General features: G+C 38.6%; 1 protein-coding gene across 1 annotated transcript; it reads right to left on the bottom strand.

Moving 5' to 3' along the window:
• Positions 1–9,150: 9,150 nt before the first annotated feature.
• Positions 9,151–16,109, bottom strand: LOC126061473 (putative olfactory receptor 2B8). The gene is made up of 2 exons (XM_049858057.1): positions 16,002–16,109; positions 9,151–10,101 (listed from the first exon to the last, which is right to left on the bottom strand). The coding sequence occupies exons 1-2, from the start codon at positions 16,107–16,109 to the stop codon at positions 9,151–9,153; spliced, it is 1,059 nt and encodes a 352-aa protein (XP_049714014.1).
• Positions 16,110–16,702: the final 593 nt, after the last annotated feature.

Raw genomic sequence — 16,702 nt, 5'->3', positions numbered from 1 at the left:
TTTTCACCAACAACTGTGGAATGGCTGCAGTGGGTGTACCAAGACTCACTAAATTATTTTGTCCCATCTGTATTTATCATCTGGAGTCAAGCACTATAATTATATCCTAAGCTACTAGTGGCTTCCTTCAACCCTTTAGCCTTCTGAGGAATGCAGAGTGCACACCTCAGCTCTGGTAATGAGTGATTGCAGAAATCCAAAATGTCAGCCAAACTCACATGACACACAAGTCTAAAGCAGCACAAGCTTCACTAATGATTAGCAAAGTATACAAGAGAGGAGCAACAGCACACTGATATCTACAAGGCCTGACCAAGTCAGATGCAGCTTCTGGACCCCTTTGTACGATGGAATTTTTTTTTTCTAATACACAGGGCACTAACTGCTTATAGTACAAATCAGCACAGAGACCACATTTAGCTTGGGGGTTTCTCAGTTTCTACATGTCTCTACTCTTTTTTTTTTTAATTAATTTTTGTTGTGATTTAAGTAAAGTTTACAAATCAAGTCAAATTTACAAATCTCTCAGTCTCTCATACAAGAATTTATACACACCTTTCTATACACTTCTAATTGCTCTCCCCCTAATGAGACAGGACACTACTTCTCACCACTCTCTCTCCTTGTGTCCATTCTGGCAGCTTCTGGCCCCCTCTGCCCTCTCATTTCCCCTCCAGATGGGAGATGCCAACACAGTCTCATTGTGTCTACTTGATCCAAGAAGCCCGTTCTTCACCAGTAACATTTTCCATCCCATATTCCAGTCCAATCCCTGTTAGAAGAGTTGGCCCTGGAAAAGTTTCCTGTCTTGGGCTAACAGAAGGTCTCGGGACCATTACCTCCGGGGTCCTTCTAGTCCCAGTCTGACCATTAAGTCTGGTCTTTTTATGAGAACTTGGGGCCCGCATCCCACTGCTTTCCTGCTCCCTCAGGTGTTCTCTGTTGTGTGCCCTGTCAGGGCAGTCATTGGTTGTGGCTGGGCACCATCTAGTTCTTCTGGTCTCAGGCTGATGTAGTCTCTGGTTTATGTGGTCTTTTCTGTCTCTTAGGCTCATAGTTACCTTGTGACTTTGGTGTTCTTCATTCTTCATTGCTTCAGGTGGATTGAGACCAATGGATGCATCTTAGACGACTGCTTGCTAGCGTTTAAGACCCCAGATGCCACTTTCCAAAGTGGGATGCTGGATATTTTCTTAATAGATTTTATTACGCCAGTTGACTTAGATGTCCCCTGAAACCATCATCCCCAAACCCCACCCCTGCTTCGCTCGCCTTCAAAGCATTCAGTTTATTCAGGAAACTTCTTTGCTTTTGGTTTAGACCAGAAGTGTTGACCTCTCCTGTATTGTGAGTTGTCTTTCCCTTTATCTAAAATAAAACTTATCTACTAATTAGTGAAAGCCCTTCCCTCTCTTTCTTCCCTCTTGTAACCATCAAAGAACATTTTCTTCTCTATTTAAACTATTTCTCCAGTTCTTATAATAGTGGTCTTATACAATATTTCTCCTTTTGCAACTGACTAATTTCACATAGCATAATGTCTCTCAGATTTCTCCATGTTATGAAATGTTGCACAAATTCATCATTGTTCTGTACTGATGCATAGTACCCCATTGTATGAATATACCAAAGTTTATTTATCCATTTATCCATTGATAGGCGCTTTGGTTGCTTCTAACTTTTTGCTATCGTAAACAGTGCTGCAGTGAACATGGGTGTGCATATATCTGTTTGTGTAAAGGCTCTTATTTCTCTAGAATATATTCCAAGGAGTGGGATTGCTAGATTGTACGGTAGTTCTGTTTCTAGTCTTTTAAGGGAGCGCCAAATCAATTTCCAAAGTGGTTGTACCATTTTACATTCCCACCAGCAGTGTGTAAGTGTTCCAGTCTCTCCACAACCTCTCCAACATTTATTATTTTGTGTTTTTTGGATTAATGCCACCCTTGTTGGAGTGAGATGGAATCTCATTGTAGTTTTGATTTGCATTTCTTTAATGGCTAATGATTGTGAGCTTTTCCTCATGTATTTGTTAGCAGCCTGAATATCTTCTTTAGTGAAGTGCCTGTTTATATCCTTTGCCCATTTTTAAATTTGACTTTTTGTAGTTGAGTTTTTGCAGTATCATGTAGATTTTAGAGATCAGGTGCTGATCAGAAATGTCATAGCTAAAACCTTTTTCCCAGTCTGTAGGTAATCTTTTTACTCTTTTGGTGAAGTCTTTGGATGAGTATAGGTGTTTGATTTTTAGGAGCTCCCAGTTACCTGGTTTTCTTCTGCATTTTTAGTAATGTTTTGTGTACTATTTGTGCCATGTATTATGGCTCCTAGTGTTGTCCCTATTTTTTCTTTCATGATCTTTATTGTTTTAGATTTTATATTTAGGTCTTTGATCCATTTTGAGTTCATTTTTGTGCATGGTGTGAGGTATGGGTCTTGTTTCATTTTTTTGCAGATGGATATCCAGTTATGCCAGCACCATTTGTTAAAGCAACTGTCTTTTCCCCAATTAACTAACTTTGGGCCTTTGTCAAATATCAGCTTCTCATATGTGGATGGATTTATGTCTGGATTCTCAATTCTGTTCCATTGGTCTATGTATCTGTTGTTGTACCAGTACCAGGCTGTTTTGACTACTGTGGTGGTGTAATACTTTCTAAAATCAGGTAGAGTAAGGCCTCCCACTTTGTTCTTCTTTCTCGGTGATGCTTTATTTATCAAGGGCCTCTTTCCCTTCCATATGAAGTTGGTGATTTGTTTCTCCATCTCATTAAAAAATGTCGTTGAAATTTGGATCAGAATTGCATTGTATGTATAGATGGCTTTTGGTAGAATAGACTATATGTCTCTACTCTTTTAAACCAGTTCTGACTACAAGACTAACATTCTTTAGCACAGTTGAAGTCTGCCAATCACAGGTGTATTTATAATAAACACTCTGGACAGACCACATAAATCCTGCTAAAATCATTACTAGATCAGTAATTGGTATATGGAATCCCTGCATGGTGCGACTCATTAACATGCTTGGCTGCTAACCAACAGGTTGGAGGTTTAAGACCACCCAGAGGTGCCTGGGAAGAAAGGCCTGGCTATCTACTTCCAAAAATTCAGCTATTGAAAACCCATGAAACACAGTTCTACTCTGATGCACATGGGTCGCTATGAGTCAGAGCCAATTCAACAGCAACTAGTTTAATCAGTGTAAAATAACACCTACAAACCTTCATTTATCTCTTAGCTGGTAAATTCCAGAAATTACTGTTTGCCAGAGGTTCTGCTGAGTGACAGACTCTCTGAGGAGGGAGGAACAGGTAACAGACCCCTGTTAACCACTTCTTTTGCAGGTGACTTCTAATCTGATGCTTGGCTACCGTATAGCTGAGAGCTTTCATCCACCTCTAGTATCATAGCATGTTTCAAAGTCTAACTAGGCAGATGCTAGAAACCATTGTTTGGAAATGTCTTGGGGATGTGGTTTGCTGGAAAGGTGGGATATATGTTTTAAATGTAGAAATAAATGACCCCTGAATCAGCAAGTTCTGGGGATGGGGTTCTTGAGACAGCCTTAGAGTCTGGAGCACTCTTCCTTCATTTACGTGGTGTGGTGGATTTATTCTAACCATTCTGAACTGAATAGAATCTACTATTTCTACAAGTTCTTCTGATTACACAACCGTTCATGGGGATAATTTTAACCTCTTTCGATAGTGAAGCTGTTCAGTCGTACCTATGGCTTTAGTCTTAATGAGGCATTTTGGACATTTCTAACAGTTGGGTTATTTGGCATACTTACTATCAGTGGGATGTTGCTATCAATTGTCAAATCTTAGGTGCTCACTTCTGATTCTGTGTTAGCAAGTCACCTATAATAATTATTATTTTCTTTTTTTTTTTTTACTTCAGATGTTTACAGAGCAAAGTAGTTTCTCATTAAACAATTAACACGCATATTGTTTTGTGACATTGGTTGTAATCCCATGACATGCCAACATTCCCTTTCTTGACCTTGGGTTCCCCATTTACAAGGTTTCCTGTCCCTTCCTACCTTCTTGTCTTTGCCCCTGAGCTGGTGTGCCCATTTAGTCTCATCTTGTTTTATGGGCCTGTCTAATCTTTGGCTGTAGGGTAAACCTCAGGAGTGGCTTAAGTACTGAGTTGAAAGGGTGTCCAGGGGCCATACTCTCAGGGTTTCCCCAGTCTCTGTCAGGCTAGTAAATCTGGTCTTTTTTGTGAGTTAGAATTTGTTCTACATTTTTCTCCAGCTCTGTCTGGGACACTCTATGATTTCCAAGTATTTTCAAGCATTTGGAAACTGTTAAGTAGTTTTGCAAGGTTCTCTTTGGAAAGTTGATTTATTAAACTATCTGTAGGAAAAGGAATTCTGTTTGCTTTAATGCATTTAAAGGGAGCATCTTGGCTGACCATGTGTCATTTTTAATAGGAAATAAACCTCTCTCTGGATTCACTTCCCATCCTGGAAGAAGCATTTTTATATAGCTCAAAGAATATTTCCTTGTATTGCTCTTCAGTATGCAATATTTTGGCTTAGCTATGACCTGAAATTAAGTATTTATTAATATGTTATCATGAGCACACACACATGCACCCACAAAGCATGCGCATCACCTGGGACCACTTGTAGGCCCATCTCTTAACTCTTTACTGAAGTTGAATGACAAAAAAAATAATTTACCTTTAACTTTATGCTACTTAGAAGTTATGGGCTTATCAATAATATAATTTCAATGTTTTCTCAAATAAATAAAAAGTATAAAAGAAGTGACTATTGTACCGTAATTTATTCTTGCAAACCACATTGAAACGGGGGTGAGGGGGTACAGTTTACCTGGAGGTGGTGGGAGTATCTGTTATTGATAGAATCTTACCCCACTAAAGAGGTCCATGGAACAAATTATACCCTTTGTGCTATCATGAATACCCTGGTGTTGTAGTGGCTAAGATCTATGGCTGCTAACCAAAAAGTCAGCAGTTCAAATCCACCAGGCCCTCCTTGGAAACTCTGTGGGGCAGTTCTACTCTGTCCTGTAGGGCTGCTATGAGTTGGTATTGACTCAACTGCAACTTCTTTTTTGTGTGTGTGCTATCATGATAGATACACAAGGTTAAAACAAAAAGAATTACAAATACTATTCTTTTAGGTCCTGGGTTGAAATCCTTCTTGGGACTTTGATAGAAAGTCTGGCGAGTCTTGTTCTTTAGCTCTGAAAAAGAGGGTTGTGTTTGTAGGTGGGATATTGCTTTCAGTAACTTTGTAGAGATTTTGTATTAAACAGTAAAATCAGGGCCTAGGAAGGGAAGACGAAGCCCTGGTGGAGTAGTGGTTAAGCACTCCACTGCTAACTGAAAGGTGCACATTTGAACGAATCAGCCGCTCTGAGGTAGAAAGATGTGGCAGTCCACTTCTGTAAAGATAAGAGCCTTGGAAACCCTATGGGGCAGTTCTACTGTGTCCTGTAGGGTTGCTATGAGTTTGGAATCCACTCAACAGCAACAGGTAGGAAAGGGAGAGTAAATGGGATGGAAGCAATGAATGGGGTCTCTTGTTCTTTATTTTGCTTGTTGATATTTCTTGTTTTTTATTGACCAGTAAGCCATGGCAATGAGAGAAAAACTGACAACACAGTCACACAGCCATATGCTAGGGCTGTGGTTCAAATCCAACAGCATCCAGGATCAGGTTCCTGTATTTTAACCAAGGGGCTGTAAAGATCAGGTGTCAACCTTCATTAATGGATGAGGTCCTGGGTCTTCGGTGCCAGTTTTTCCATGAAAGCTTTCTATGTTCAGTTTCAGTTTGCATTAAAAAATCCGGTACTTTTGATTTCCAGCAGAACTTTTTATTCTCGCTTAAGCTCCACTCTTTTTTAATGGAGCAGGTCATGGGAAAGTAATTTTCTGTTTCTCCCCATCAAATCACAAATTTGCTGTCTTCCAAAGTTGGGGGAAATTTTTAAGTGCAGTTCACCTTCACCATGAATAAAATGCATGAAACCTCACCAGTTGTAAGTGGTTAGTTCCCTTACCTGATGAGAATGCTCTCAAGACTTGTGTGTCTTATCATGATAAGCATGTTCCCAAGCCTTTACCCATTGTGTGACCACATTAATGGAGTTTCTGATAATGAAATTGTGTTTTTCATTTCTAGAATGTTTGTGTTTTTTTTAATGTAGATTGCAAATTTTTTGTGAAATTCTTCATCTTTCATCAATTTTTCTAGGCTTTTCTCTATTCTCCTTGACAGGATTTAATCATAGCTTCTTTAAAGTCCTTGAGTGCTAATTCCATCATTTAGATCATCTATCATTCTGCTTCTGTTGTTATATTTTCCCTCGATTATCGCTCATATGATCATCTGTCTTTATGTCTTATAATTTTTAATTATATGACAGACATGGTGTATAAAAGAATGATAGAGGCTCTAGATGATGTTATCTTCCACCAAGAGAGCTCTCCCTTCCTTGGTTAGGACTGAGCTGGGTCAGGGAGGGTAACAGATTTAGAGAGATTCAGTCTTTCTCTTGTTCCTTCCTATTCCTGGGGCGTGGTCCTCTTGAGATTGTGACAGAAAGTCTGGGAAGTCTTATTCTTCAGCCCTTGAAGGCTCTGGGAGATTGAATTCTGTCCATTAAAGATGTTCATTTAGTACCCTCTTGCTCCAAGCAGCTTCAAAATCTGACAAATATCTTAATAGGGAGAGCTGTGTGATAGAGGCAGGCTCTTACTCTTAGTGGGTTTTTTGTTTCCTCAGCACAATGAAATTGCAGGAGGTTTTATAATATCTCAATTTTTTATATATATAAATATACATAATTTTTAAATTATAAATATTTATTTATCTGTATTCTATCTCTTGAAGCTTTTGGCCTAGTTCTCCAGCTTCCCATGCAGCCTCAGCATCCAGCAAGTGTCTGGTAACAGATGGCCATTTATTTGAAATTTCTTAAGATTTCCTTTTGTCACTCCAGCCAAACATGACTGCTATACTGACTTCTTTCTCTCAAGGCAGAGACCTTTTGTCTGCATCTCGCCTGATCCTCAGCTCACACTCAGGCTTGTCAAATTCTCTGGGTGGCAGGGTGGGGGAAGCTAGCCCTCATCAGCTCAGTTGAGAATGTCTATCTCCTCTCTGTAATTTTAGTCCAAATCATCCTCATCACAACCACAGCTTTCTAATGTCTTTAAAAATATGATCGCTAAAAACGTATCTGACTTTTCAATGTACCTGCAAGGCCTGCCATAACCTCGTACATCTTATCTGGAAGCAGAAGTTAAAAGGCTACCTTGAGTGGGCTAATGAAATGAGGTAGTGAAAGGAAAATAGTTATTTATCTTCTAAAACAAACAAAAGATATAGAACATGAGACTTGTGTGTCATGCAAGTGATATGGTTATCAATGAAGCTAGTCATCATGGTTTTAAAAAAATATGCAATGAATTGTCATTAAAATAATCATATTTTCTGTATTCCACTCAGAACATAATTAGAAGTCACTCTAAACTTTTCAATACAACAGAGACAAGATCATTTAGGGAACTCAACAATTCAGTAATCAACTTTCATTTATGTAAAGAAATATTTGCTATTCTATCACTTAATCAGCAGAATACACATGAAAAAAACTTCAAACTTGCCATTGTTAAAATAAGATACATTTAAGAAGAAAATATTTAAATAAACTACCTGTTAAGCTAACCAGATAATTATTTGATTCTGTGTTTTACTTTTTTTTGATAAATCCCCTTCGATACCTGCTATTTTGCCTGTTGTTGTTGTGTGTCAAGTGAATTCTGATTCATAGCGACCCTATTAAAAATACCAAACCGAACCCATTGCCATCAATTCGATTCCAACTCATAGTGACACTATAGGACAGAGTGGAACTGCCCTACAGCGTTCCCAAGGAGGGCCTGTTGGATTTGAACTGCTGACCTTCGGTGACTCTATAGCGAAGAGTAAAACTTCCCCATAGAATTTCCTAGGCTGTAATATTTACAGGAGCAGATTGCCAGGTCTTTACTCCTATAGAGCCGCTGGTGGATTCAAACCACAAAATGTTTGAATATTTTGAAATCTTTGGTTAACAAAAACTATTTTTAGGTTTTTACCTAAATTGTGGGTTTTTTGTAGACAACACAGACATTAAATACCCTTTTCTGTCAGAATATAGTTAAGTCAGGGCAATCAAAGAATTCAGTAGTAAACTTTTCAGGTGGAAATTATCACTCTAATTTTTGCTTCAATAATTTGTCACTTGAAATCTACATGGAATGAAGAGACTAGAGACTCATGCAATAAATGATCTTTGAGTCCTTCAAATGAGACTTAGTCAATGTTCATTGCAGTCTAGTTGAATATTTTGAACACCAAAAACACTTTAGCATCTAGTATTTCAGTTCAATCAAAAGAAGTAACCGGGGTCATTTAGAATATAAAACAAAACTTTGTGTAAAAGGAAAAAAAAAAATACTTAACATGATTATTTAGTATCATACTATCCGTTAATTCTGAGTTATTTTTAAAATTTTAAATGCAAATGTTTATGAAGTACAATATAGAAAGTACAGATATCAAAGTGCACAGTTCAATGAACTTTCAAAAATTCTGTACCTTATACAACAAGCATCCAGAACAAGAAGCAAAACATGACCAAAACTCCTGAAGGCCCCTCCCCACTTCCCCTTTCAATCACCACTCCACCAGGCAACTACTATCTAACTTTCAATGCCACAGATTTATTTTGCCTGCTTTAAATTTTTGTGTAAATGCATTCATACAACATGAACTGTTTCATATCTGAGTTCTTTCACTCAACATTGTGTTTGTGAGAATCATCCATGTCATTGCATGTACTTACGGTTTGTTTATTCTCATGATTGTATAGTATTCCAATACATCATAGATCACAATTTATTTTTAGCTTATCTTATCTATCTTCTCCCCCCTAGAAAATTTAGCTCCATGAGGACAGGTGTTTCTCTTTTTCGGTCAGTGACATACCCCAAGTACTTACAACAGTGCCTGGTACATAGTAGGTGCTGCATAAGGATTTGCTGAATTAAGTTAAAAAAGTTTTACCTGCTGAGAAGTTTCCCAGAGCACAAGTGATTGGGCCTGCAAGCCCTGTATTAACTCTGTCTTGAGGCTATGGTTCTCCCCACTAATCTCCTTAGTACCTCTTTGACTTCCTTGTTCCTCAGAGTGTAAATCAGGGGATTCAGCAGAGGAGTCACCAGAGAATAGAAGAATGTGATACTTTTGTTCAAATCCTGTGAATAACTGGAGGGAGGCTGGAGGTACATGGAGATGAGTGTGCCAAAGAAAATGATCACCACCAGGACATGAGAACTGCAGGTTCCAAAAGCCTTCTGTCTCCCCTGTGCTGACTTTATCATCAGGACTGCACGGGTAATGTGACCGTAAGACACTAAGATGAGTGAGAGAGGCACCACCAAGAAGAAGACACTGACAGTAAATAGTTCAGCCTCGTTGATGAAGGTGTCGGTGCAGGCCAGGTTCAGCATCACTGGGACTTCACAGAAGAAATGATCCACTTGGTTTTTACCACAGAGAGGGAGAGTCATGGTCAATGCCGTCTGCATCACAGAATTACCAAAGCCTGTAAGCCAAGCAGTTGCAACCAACTGCAAGCAAAGCTGGGGATGCATGATCACCATGTAGTGGAGTGGGCGGCAGACAGCTGCATAACGGTCATAAGCCATGACAGACAGGAGGATACATTCCACTCCCCCCAGTCCCAAGGCAATAAAGAGCTGTGTCACACAGCCACCATAGGTGATGGTCTTGTCCTTCCCCTTGAAGTTGACCAGTGTCTGAGGGACGGTACAAGTAGTCAAGCAAAGATCCATAAAAGACAAGTTGGAGAGGAAGAAATACATAGAGGTATGGAGACGGGGTTCCAAAACTGACAAAAGTATAATGGTGCTATTGCTTAGAAAGCTCAACAAGTAGATGATTAGAATAACCACAAAGAGAACTGTCTCCAGATGGGGTCTGCCAGAGAAGCCAAGGAGAATGAATCCAGAGAAGGCACTGTCTTTAGCTCTTTCCGTTGAACCCTAACTGTTGGAAAGAAGAGGCCTCTATACTTTTATTATATGTATTTATTCGTTTGATTGGGGGCTTGAGGTGTTCTCACAGTCCTCTCTGCTTTTGCAAGAACCCATACCGATTGCCTTTGAGTCGATTTTGACTCATAGCAACCCTATAGGACAGAGTAAAACTGCCCCATCGAGTTTCCAAGGAGCTCCTGGTGGATTCGAACTGCCAACCTTTTGGTTAGCAGCCGTAGCCCTCAACCACTATGCCACCAGGGTTTCCTGCAAGAAAGAGGGTGATAAATAGATGTTATATATGAGCATTTTCCATTTTATCACAACAGCCATAGAGAATGACACTTCTGTTGTAGAGGTGAGAAAACTGAGGGTTAAGATAATTCAGGACCTTTCCCAGGGTAACTCACCTAATGAATGGCACAGACAGGATTCAAACAACTAGGAATACTACCTTTTTATGATTGCATGAATTTTAAAGATAACTCAAGTTTCTCCCTAAATTTCTCTGAATGAGGTGCAAATCTGTACTCCCCTAATCTCTCAACATTTGTGCTCCATTAAGAACTGAAATATTTCAAACTGGCTCTCCCAGTTCTGTATTTCCTGAAGATACATAGAAGATAAAACCTATCATTTACCAATTTTACTCAAGGGAGCAATACATTTTAATGTACAAACTAATGATAGCTTTTGGTATTTGGAGTCTGTAGTTGTATTCCTAGACAGCATCTATTGGGAAAAAAATTATGAATTTTTGGTATCCAAACCCCACACCTCAGTGGGACCAATCGTAAATAATCATCATCAGTACTATTTTCAGCAAAACCCCAGGAAACAACTAATCCGATATTTAGTTTTTGCCCTTCCCTCACTTTATAATTCTTTTTTTACTTTCTTTAGTGTAATAATTTTTTTTCCAATTTCTCAGTGTCCTTTCTAACATAGCATTCTCTTTTGTATTAAAATCAGTGGGCCTGCTGTTAGAAATAAACCGTTTTCTCTTTCTGCCTCTGTCTCTCATGTACACAGCATAATGCAATCTTAACAGTAATTATTACCTGAAAAATAATAAGTCAACATGAAGCTCAACAAGGTCAGAGACCGCAAGTGTCTTGATCTCCATAATGTCCCCATAGTCTAGAAAAGAGCCTGGAATACAGTAGACTCACACACACACACAAAACTGTTGAATAAATGAAAATATGGAGTAGGCTTAAAAAATGTAATCCGCTGTAGAAATTGTTTAAGGGGTTATAGAAACTTATAAATGTTCAAGAAAAAAAAATACAAAACAAAATAATCTTGAACAGTCTTTATTAAAATGTTATCTCCCAAATATAGAAAAGTGAAGCTGCCTGAAAAATGTGGTTGTTTGGGAAAATGAAATTTAATTTCAATTTCCTTTTGCAGTTTTCTCCATACACTTACAGTGGTAAGCCTATTCTACACTAAAGATACACGGTAATAAGAAATCATGAATATTCCCATTTTAGGTTGTTTTTTAATGCTATGCTGCATGGAACCTTGCAGGACTATGTTAATTGTTTGTAAACATCACTTTTCCCTGAGCAAAATCCATGACCAAGAAAGAAGATGTATTTTACCACTTCTCCATCCTGTGTTTTCTGTTGGATTCTAGATGCCCGTAAATCTTTTGTTCCTCAAGCATTTCAGTGCTTCGGTGGCAGTTGTGACTGTGGTGCCAAGGGGTAAAATTAATGTGGAATAATACGTTCTAAAATGCAATAAAATGGGGATCAGGATATTGGGTTCTAAGTATAAATCTGCCATTCATAAGCTTTGAAATTCTAAACTCTGCACCCATACCCCTCCATCTGGGCTAGTTTACCCTTCCAAATAAAAGACATAATGTCATTAGCCTTTAGCTCTTTACTAAAACTGGTCGGTTTACCTTACAACAGAATTATTATCATATTTTGAATAACAGAATTAGCACATTCTAGCACATTCTTCATGACAGCATGGTTCTTAATTTCTGTGCCTTCCACATTTTCAGGCCTTCTTTCAAAATACCCAGAAGCATAAAATTGGCATTTGTCTATCAAAAGTTGCTGGTGCATACCTTTGTTTTTGCCCTCTATTTGTGTGTTTTAAGAGTCACAGAGAAAGAATTTCTCTAGTTTGCCATGGGGCCCACTTGAGTATACTATTATTTCCCAGAGATCACTGCAATGTCTCACAACTTAGTCAAGAACATGCTTTTGAGTGATTTTGTTCTTCTTAGTGATGCATAGAGATGATCTGAACCAAGAAAGCATATGGAAACATATAAAATTCATTATGACTACAAAAGTAGTTTTGAGCCCTGATGGCACAGTGGTTAAGCATTCAGTTGCATGGAAAGTGAAAAATGGTACTCACTCAGGTTCTGACAAAGGTAACATCAATTCTTTCTAAAGTTACTGTTAGCATAAATGTGTCATCTCCAGGTTTTCCCAGGAAGAATGTCCACTCATTTTATAGAGCCTTTGAGTGCATCAGAAGGAGTAGAAATTAGGGTAGACAACTGAGCCTGTAACTAAAGAGAAGGTTGAAGTCTATGAATTCTATGGAATCTTCCATGAATAAAAGAGCTAATGTTATATCTGAGGGATATTTTTATAAGGCACCAAACTCAAGGTATATGCCTTAGGGACTGAGATGTTTGAAGATGTTTTTATTTTCTAGTGGCCCCAAGAGTGTCCTGCCCCATGTAACTCATTAACCTCAGTTCAAGTATCCAGAGTTTGACTGCTCCCCAGAGGGAGGCCCTGGAGAGGTGACTACAGGCATTCAATCTTTTCCTGCCAAATTGACTAGGAGTGAGCCTATCATCTGTGTTTAACATCTATTTCTCCTGTTAGTAGTGCTGATAGCAATTTTGTTTGTCAATCTTTAAATTTTCACCCTTATTTTAACAACTATCATTTCTTCCTGCCTAAAAGAAAGAGAGTGAGAAAAACAAAAGATATTCACGAATACCTTTTTTCACCAAAATAAATGGCAACTACACACATGGACCTCACCAGATGGAATACACAGGAATCAAATTGACTACATCTGTGGAAAGAGACGATGGAAAAGCTGAATATCATTAGTCAGAACAAGGCCAGGGGCCAACTGCCAATCAGATCATCGATTACTCATATGCATGTTCAAGCTGAAACTGAAGAAAGTTAGAACAAGTCTACGAGAGCCAAAGTAAGGCCTTGAGTATATCCCACCTGAATTTGGAGACTATCTCAAGAATAGATTTGATGCATCAAACACTAATGACCGAAGACTAGATGAGTCATGGAATGACATCAAGGACATCATAGATGAAGAAGGCAAGAAGTCATTAAAAAGACAGGAGAGAAAGAAAAGACCTAAATGGATATCAGAAGAGACTCTGAAACTTGCTCTTGAACATTGAGTAGCTAAAGCAAAAGGAAAAAATGATGAAGTTAAAGAGCTGAACAGAAGATGTCACAAGGCAGCTAGAGAAAACAAAGTATTATGATGACATGTGCAAAGACCTGTACATAGAAAACTAAAAGGGAAGAACGCACTCCGCATTTCTCAAGCTGAATGAACTGAGGAAAAAATTCAAGCCTCGAGTTGCCATACTGAAGGATTCTACGGGGAAAATATTAAAAGACACGGGAAGCATCAAAAGAAGGTGGAAGGAGTACAAAGAGTCTCTATACCAAAAATTAATGGCCGACGTTCAACCATTTCAGGAGGTAACATACGGTCAGGAACCAATGGAACTGAAGGAAGAAGTCCAAGCTGCACTGAAGGCAATGGCGAAAAACAAGGATCCTGGAATTGACGGAATACCAATTGACATTTTTCAACAAACGGATGCAGCACTAGAAGTGCTCACTTACTTATGCCAAAAAGTTGGAAGACATCTACCTGGCCAACCACCGGAAAAGATAAATATTTATGCCTATTCCCAAGAAAAGTGATCCAACCAAATGCTGAAATTGTGGAACAATATCATTAATATCACATGCAAAAGAAATTTTTCTGAAGGTCATTGAAAAGTGGCTGCAGCAGTACATGGACAGGGAACTGTCAGAAGTTCCAGCTAGATTCAGAAGAGGAGGTAGAGCCAGGGATATCATTGCTGATGTCAGATGGTTCCTCGCTGAAAGCAGAGAGTACCAGAAAGATGTTTACCCGTTTTTTATTGACTATGTTAAGGTATTCGACTCTGTGGATCATAAGAGATTATGGATAATATTGTGGAGAATGGGAATTTCAGAACACTTAATTGTGCTCATGAGGAATCTGTACATAGATCAAAAGGTGGTGGTTGGAACAGAATGAGGGGATACTGCATGGTTTAAAGTCAGGAAAGGTGTGCCTCTGGTTTGTATCCTTTCACCATACCTATTCAGTCTGTATCCTGAGCAATTAATCCAAGAAGCTGGACTCTATGAAGAAGAACGGGGTGTCAGGAGTGGAGGAAGACTCATTAACAACCTGCATTATGCAGATGATACAACCTTTCTCCTGAAAGTGAAGAGGACCTGAAGCACTTACTGTTGAAGACCAAAGCCCACAGCCTTCCTTATGGATTACACCTCAATATAAGGAAAGCAAAAATCCTCACAACTGGACCAATAAGCAACATCATGATAAACAGAGAAAAGATTGAAGTTGTCAAGGATTCCATTTTACTTGGATCCACAATCCGCACCCATGGAAGCAGCAGTCAAGAAATCAAAAGACACATTGCATTTGGCAAATAGGCTGCAAGAGATATCTTTTAAGTGTTATAAAGCAGAGACGTCACCTTGAGAACTAAGGTGCACCTGCCCCAAGTCATGGTGTTTTCAATCACCTCCTATGCATGTGAAAGCTGGACAGTGAATAAGGAAGACTGAAAAAGAATTAATGCCTTTCAATTGTGGTGTTGGGGAGGAATATTGAATATACCATGGACTGCCAAAAGACAGAACAAATCTGTCTTGGAAGAAGAACAACCAGAATGCTCCTTGGAAACGAGGATGGGGAAATTGCTTCTCACATACTGTGGACATGTTGTATTGCATTGGGCAAATCTGCAGCAAAAGACCTCTTCAAAACTTAAAAAGCAATGATGACACTTTGATGACTAAGGTGTGCCTGACCCAAGCCATGGAATTTTCAATCACCCCATATGCATGTGAAAGCTTGAAAAAGGAAGACCAAAGAAGAATTGATGCATTTGAATTGTGGTGATGGTGAATAATATTGCATATACCATGGACTGCCAGAAGAAGGGACAAAGAAGTCTTGGAGAAAGTACAACCAGAATGCTCTTTAGAAGAGGATGGTGCTTACTTTGGACATGTCATCAGGAGGGACCAGTCTCTGGTAAAGTAGAGGATCAGCGAAAAAGAGGAAGACCCTCAAAAAGATGAATTGACACAGTGGCTGCAACAAGGGCTCAAGCATAGTGATTGTAAGGATGATGCAGGAATGGGCAGTGTTTCGTTCTGTTGTGCATAGGATTGCTGAGAGTCAGAACTGACTCAACAGGACCTAACAACAACAATAAGAGAAAAAAAGAGATCATTAGCCATAAATGTTTGTGCCTTTTACTTTTCATATTATATGTTCATGTTATTATTGACTCACTTTAAAAAATTGTTTTTTTTTTCCATAGTGCTATTAACTCTATTTCCCTTTTAACTTTTTTGAGATTGTTTCACTCAGTTATGTTTAATCTTTACATATCTTCAGCTTCTAATAAATTACTTTATTAACTCTTTATCCATAGCCTAGAAACATGCTCAATCCTATCCAATCATAAAAACAAATATAGAATTAAACCTTCCTTTCCTCAAACTCTCCTAGCTTTCCCTTCCATTTGTTTACCATCTTTGGATAGGACGCAAAATATCCATGATTTCTCCTTCCATCCGTACCTCCAAATGATGGTATTTGCCTTCTTCTAAGTTAATGCTGTTATTCCTGCTTGCAATAAAATCTCCAATACTCTTCCCATCACACAAAATAGATGCACTAATTGACATCTTACTCAAGTAAGGAATGCAATGAGGCATTGATCTTCCCCTCCTTTAAGAAATGCTACTGTCCATTGGCTTCATCACTCACTTTTTGTTTCTCTATTATGCTTTAGACTCCTAATTCTTAGTCTTCTTTCCCACCAGGCACCAATTTCAATGTTTAGATTTCTCAAAGTCCTGTCTTTGGCTCTCTTCTCTCCACACTGTCCATGGGACACATTTCCATGGCTCTAACAACTATCTATATGATAAATCCTCAAACCATACCCTCTTCTTGAAAAGAAAAAAAAAAAAAAAACTTGGAGTACCATACTAAATCAGTTTGCATCTTGGCTATCTACACATGAATTATTTGTGAACTCTAAAATGTCAATAGTTTTACAACTAAACTTATCAAAATCTGAAACCAGGTCCTGTCTTTGCATGTCAAATTTCCAGAATCTCAGTAACAAGCCCTCAGTTACCTGGGCAAGACATCCCCAAGTTATCCTTTATTTTTCTTTTTGTTTTGGTTTCAACATTCAACCTAATCTTTGTTGATTGCCTCTTTTTTCTAGAATACATTCACTATCCAGCCTACATTTTTCATCTGTTGCCAA

This window comes from Elephas maximus, chromosome 1 (genome assembly GCF_024166365.1).
Source record: "Elephas maximus indicus isolate mEleMax1 chromosome 1, mEleMax1 primary haplotype, whole genome shotgun sequence".
Classification (NCBI taxonomy): Eukaryota; Metazoa; Chordata; class Mammalia; order Proboscidea; family Elephantidae; genus Elephas; species Elephas maximus.
This window is presented reverse-complemented; position numbering and strand designations above follow the sequence as displayed.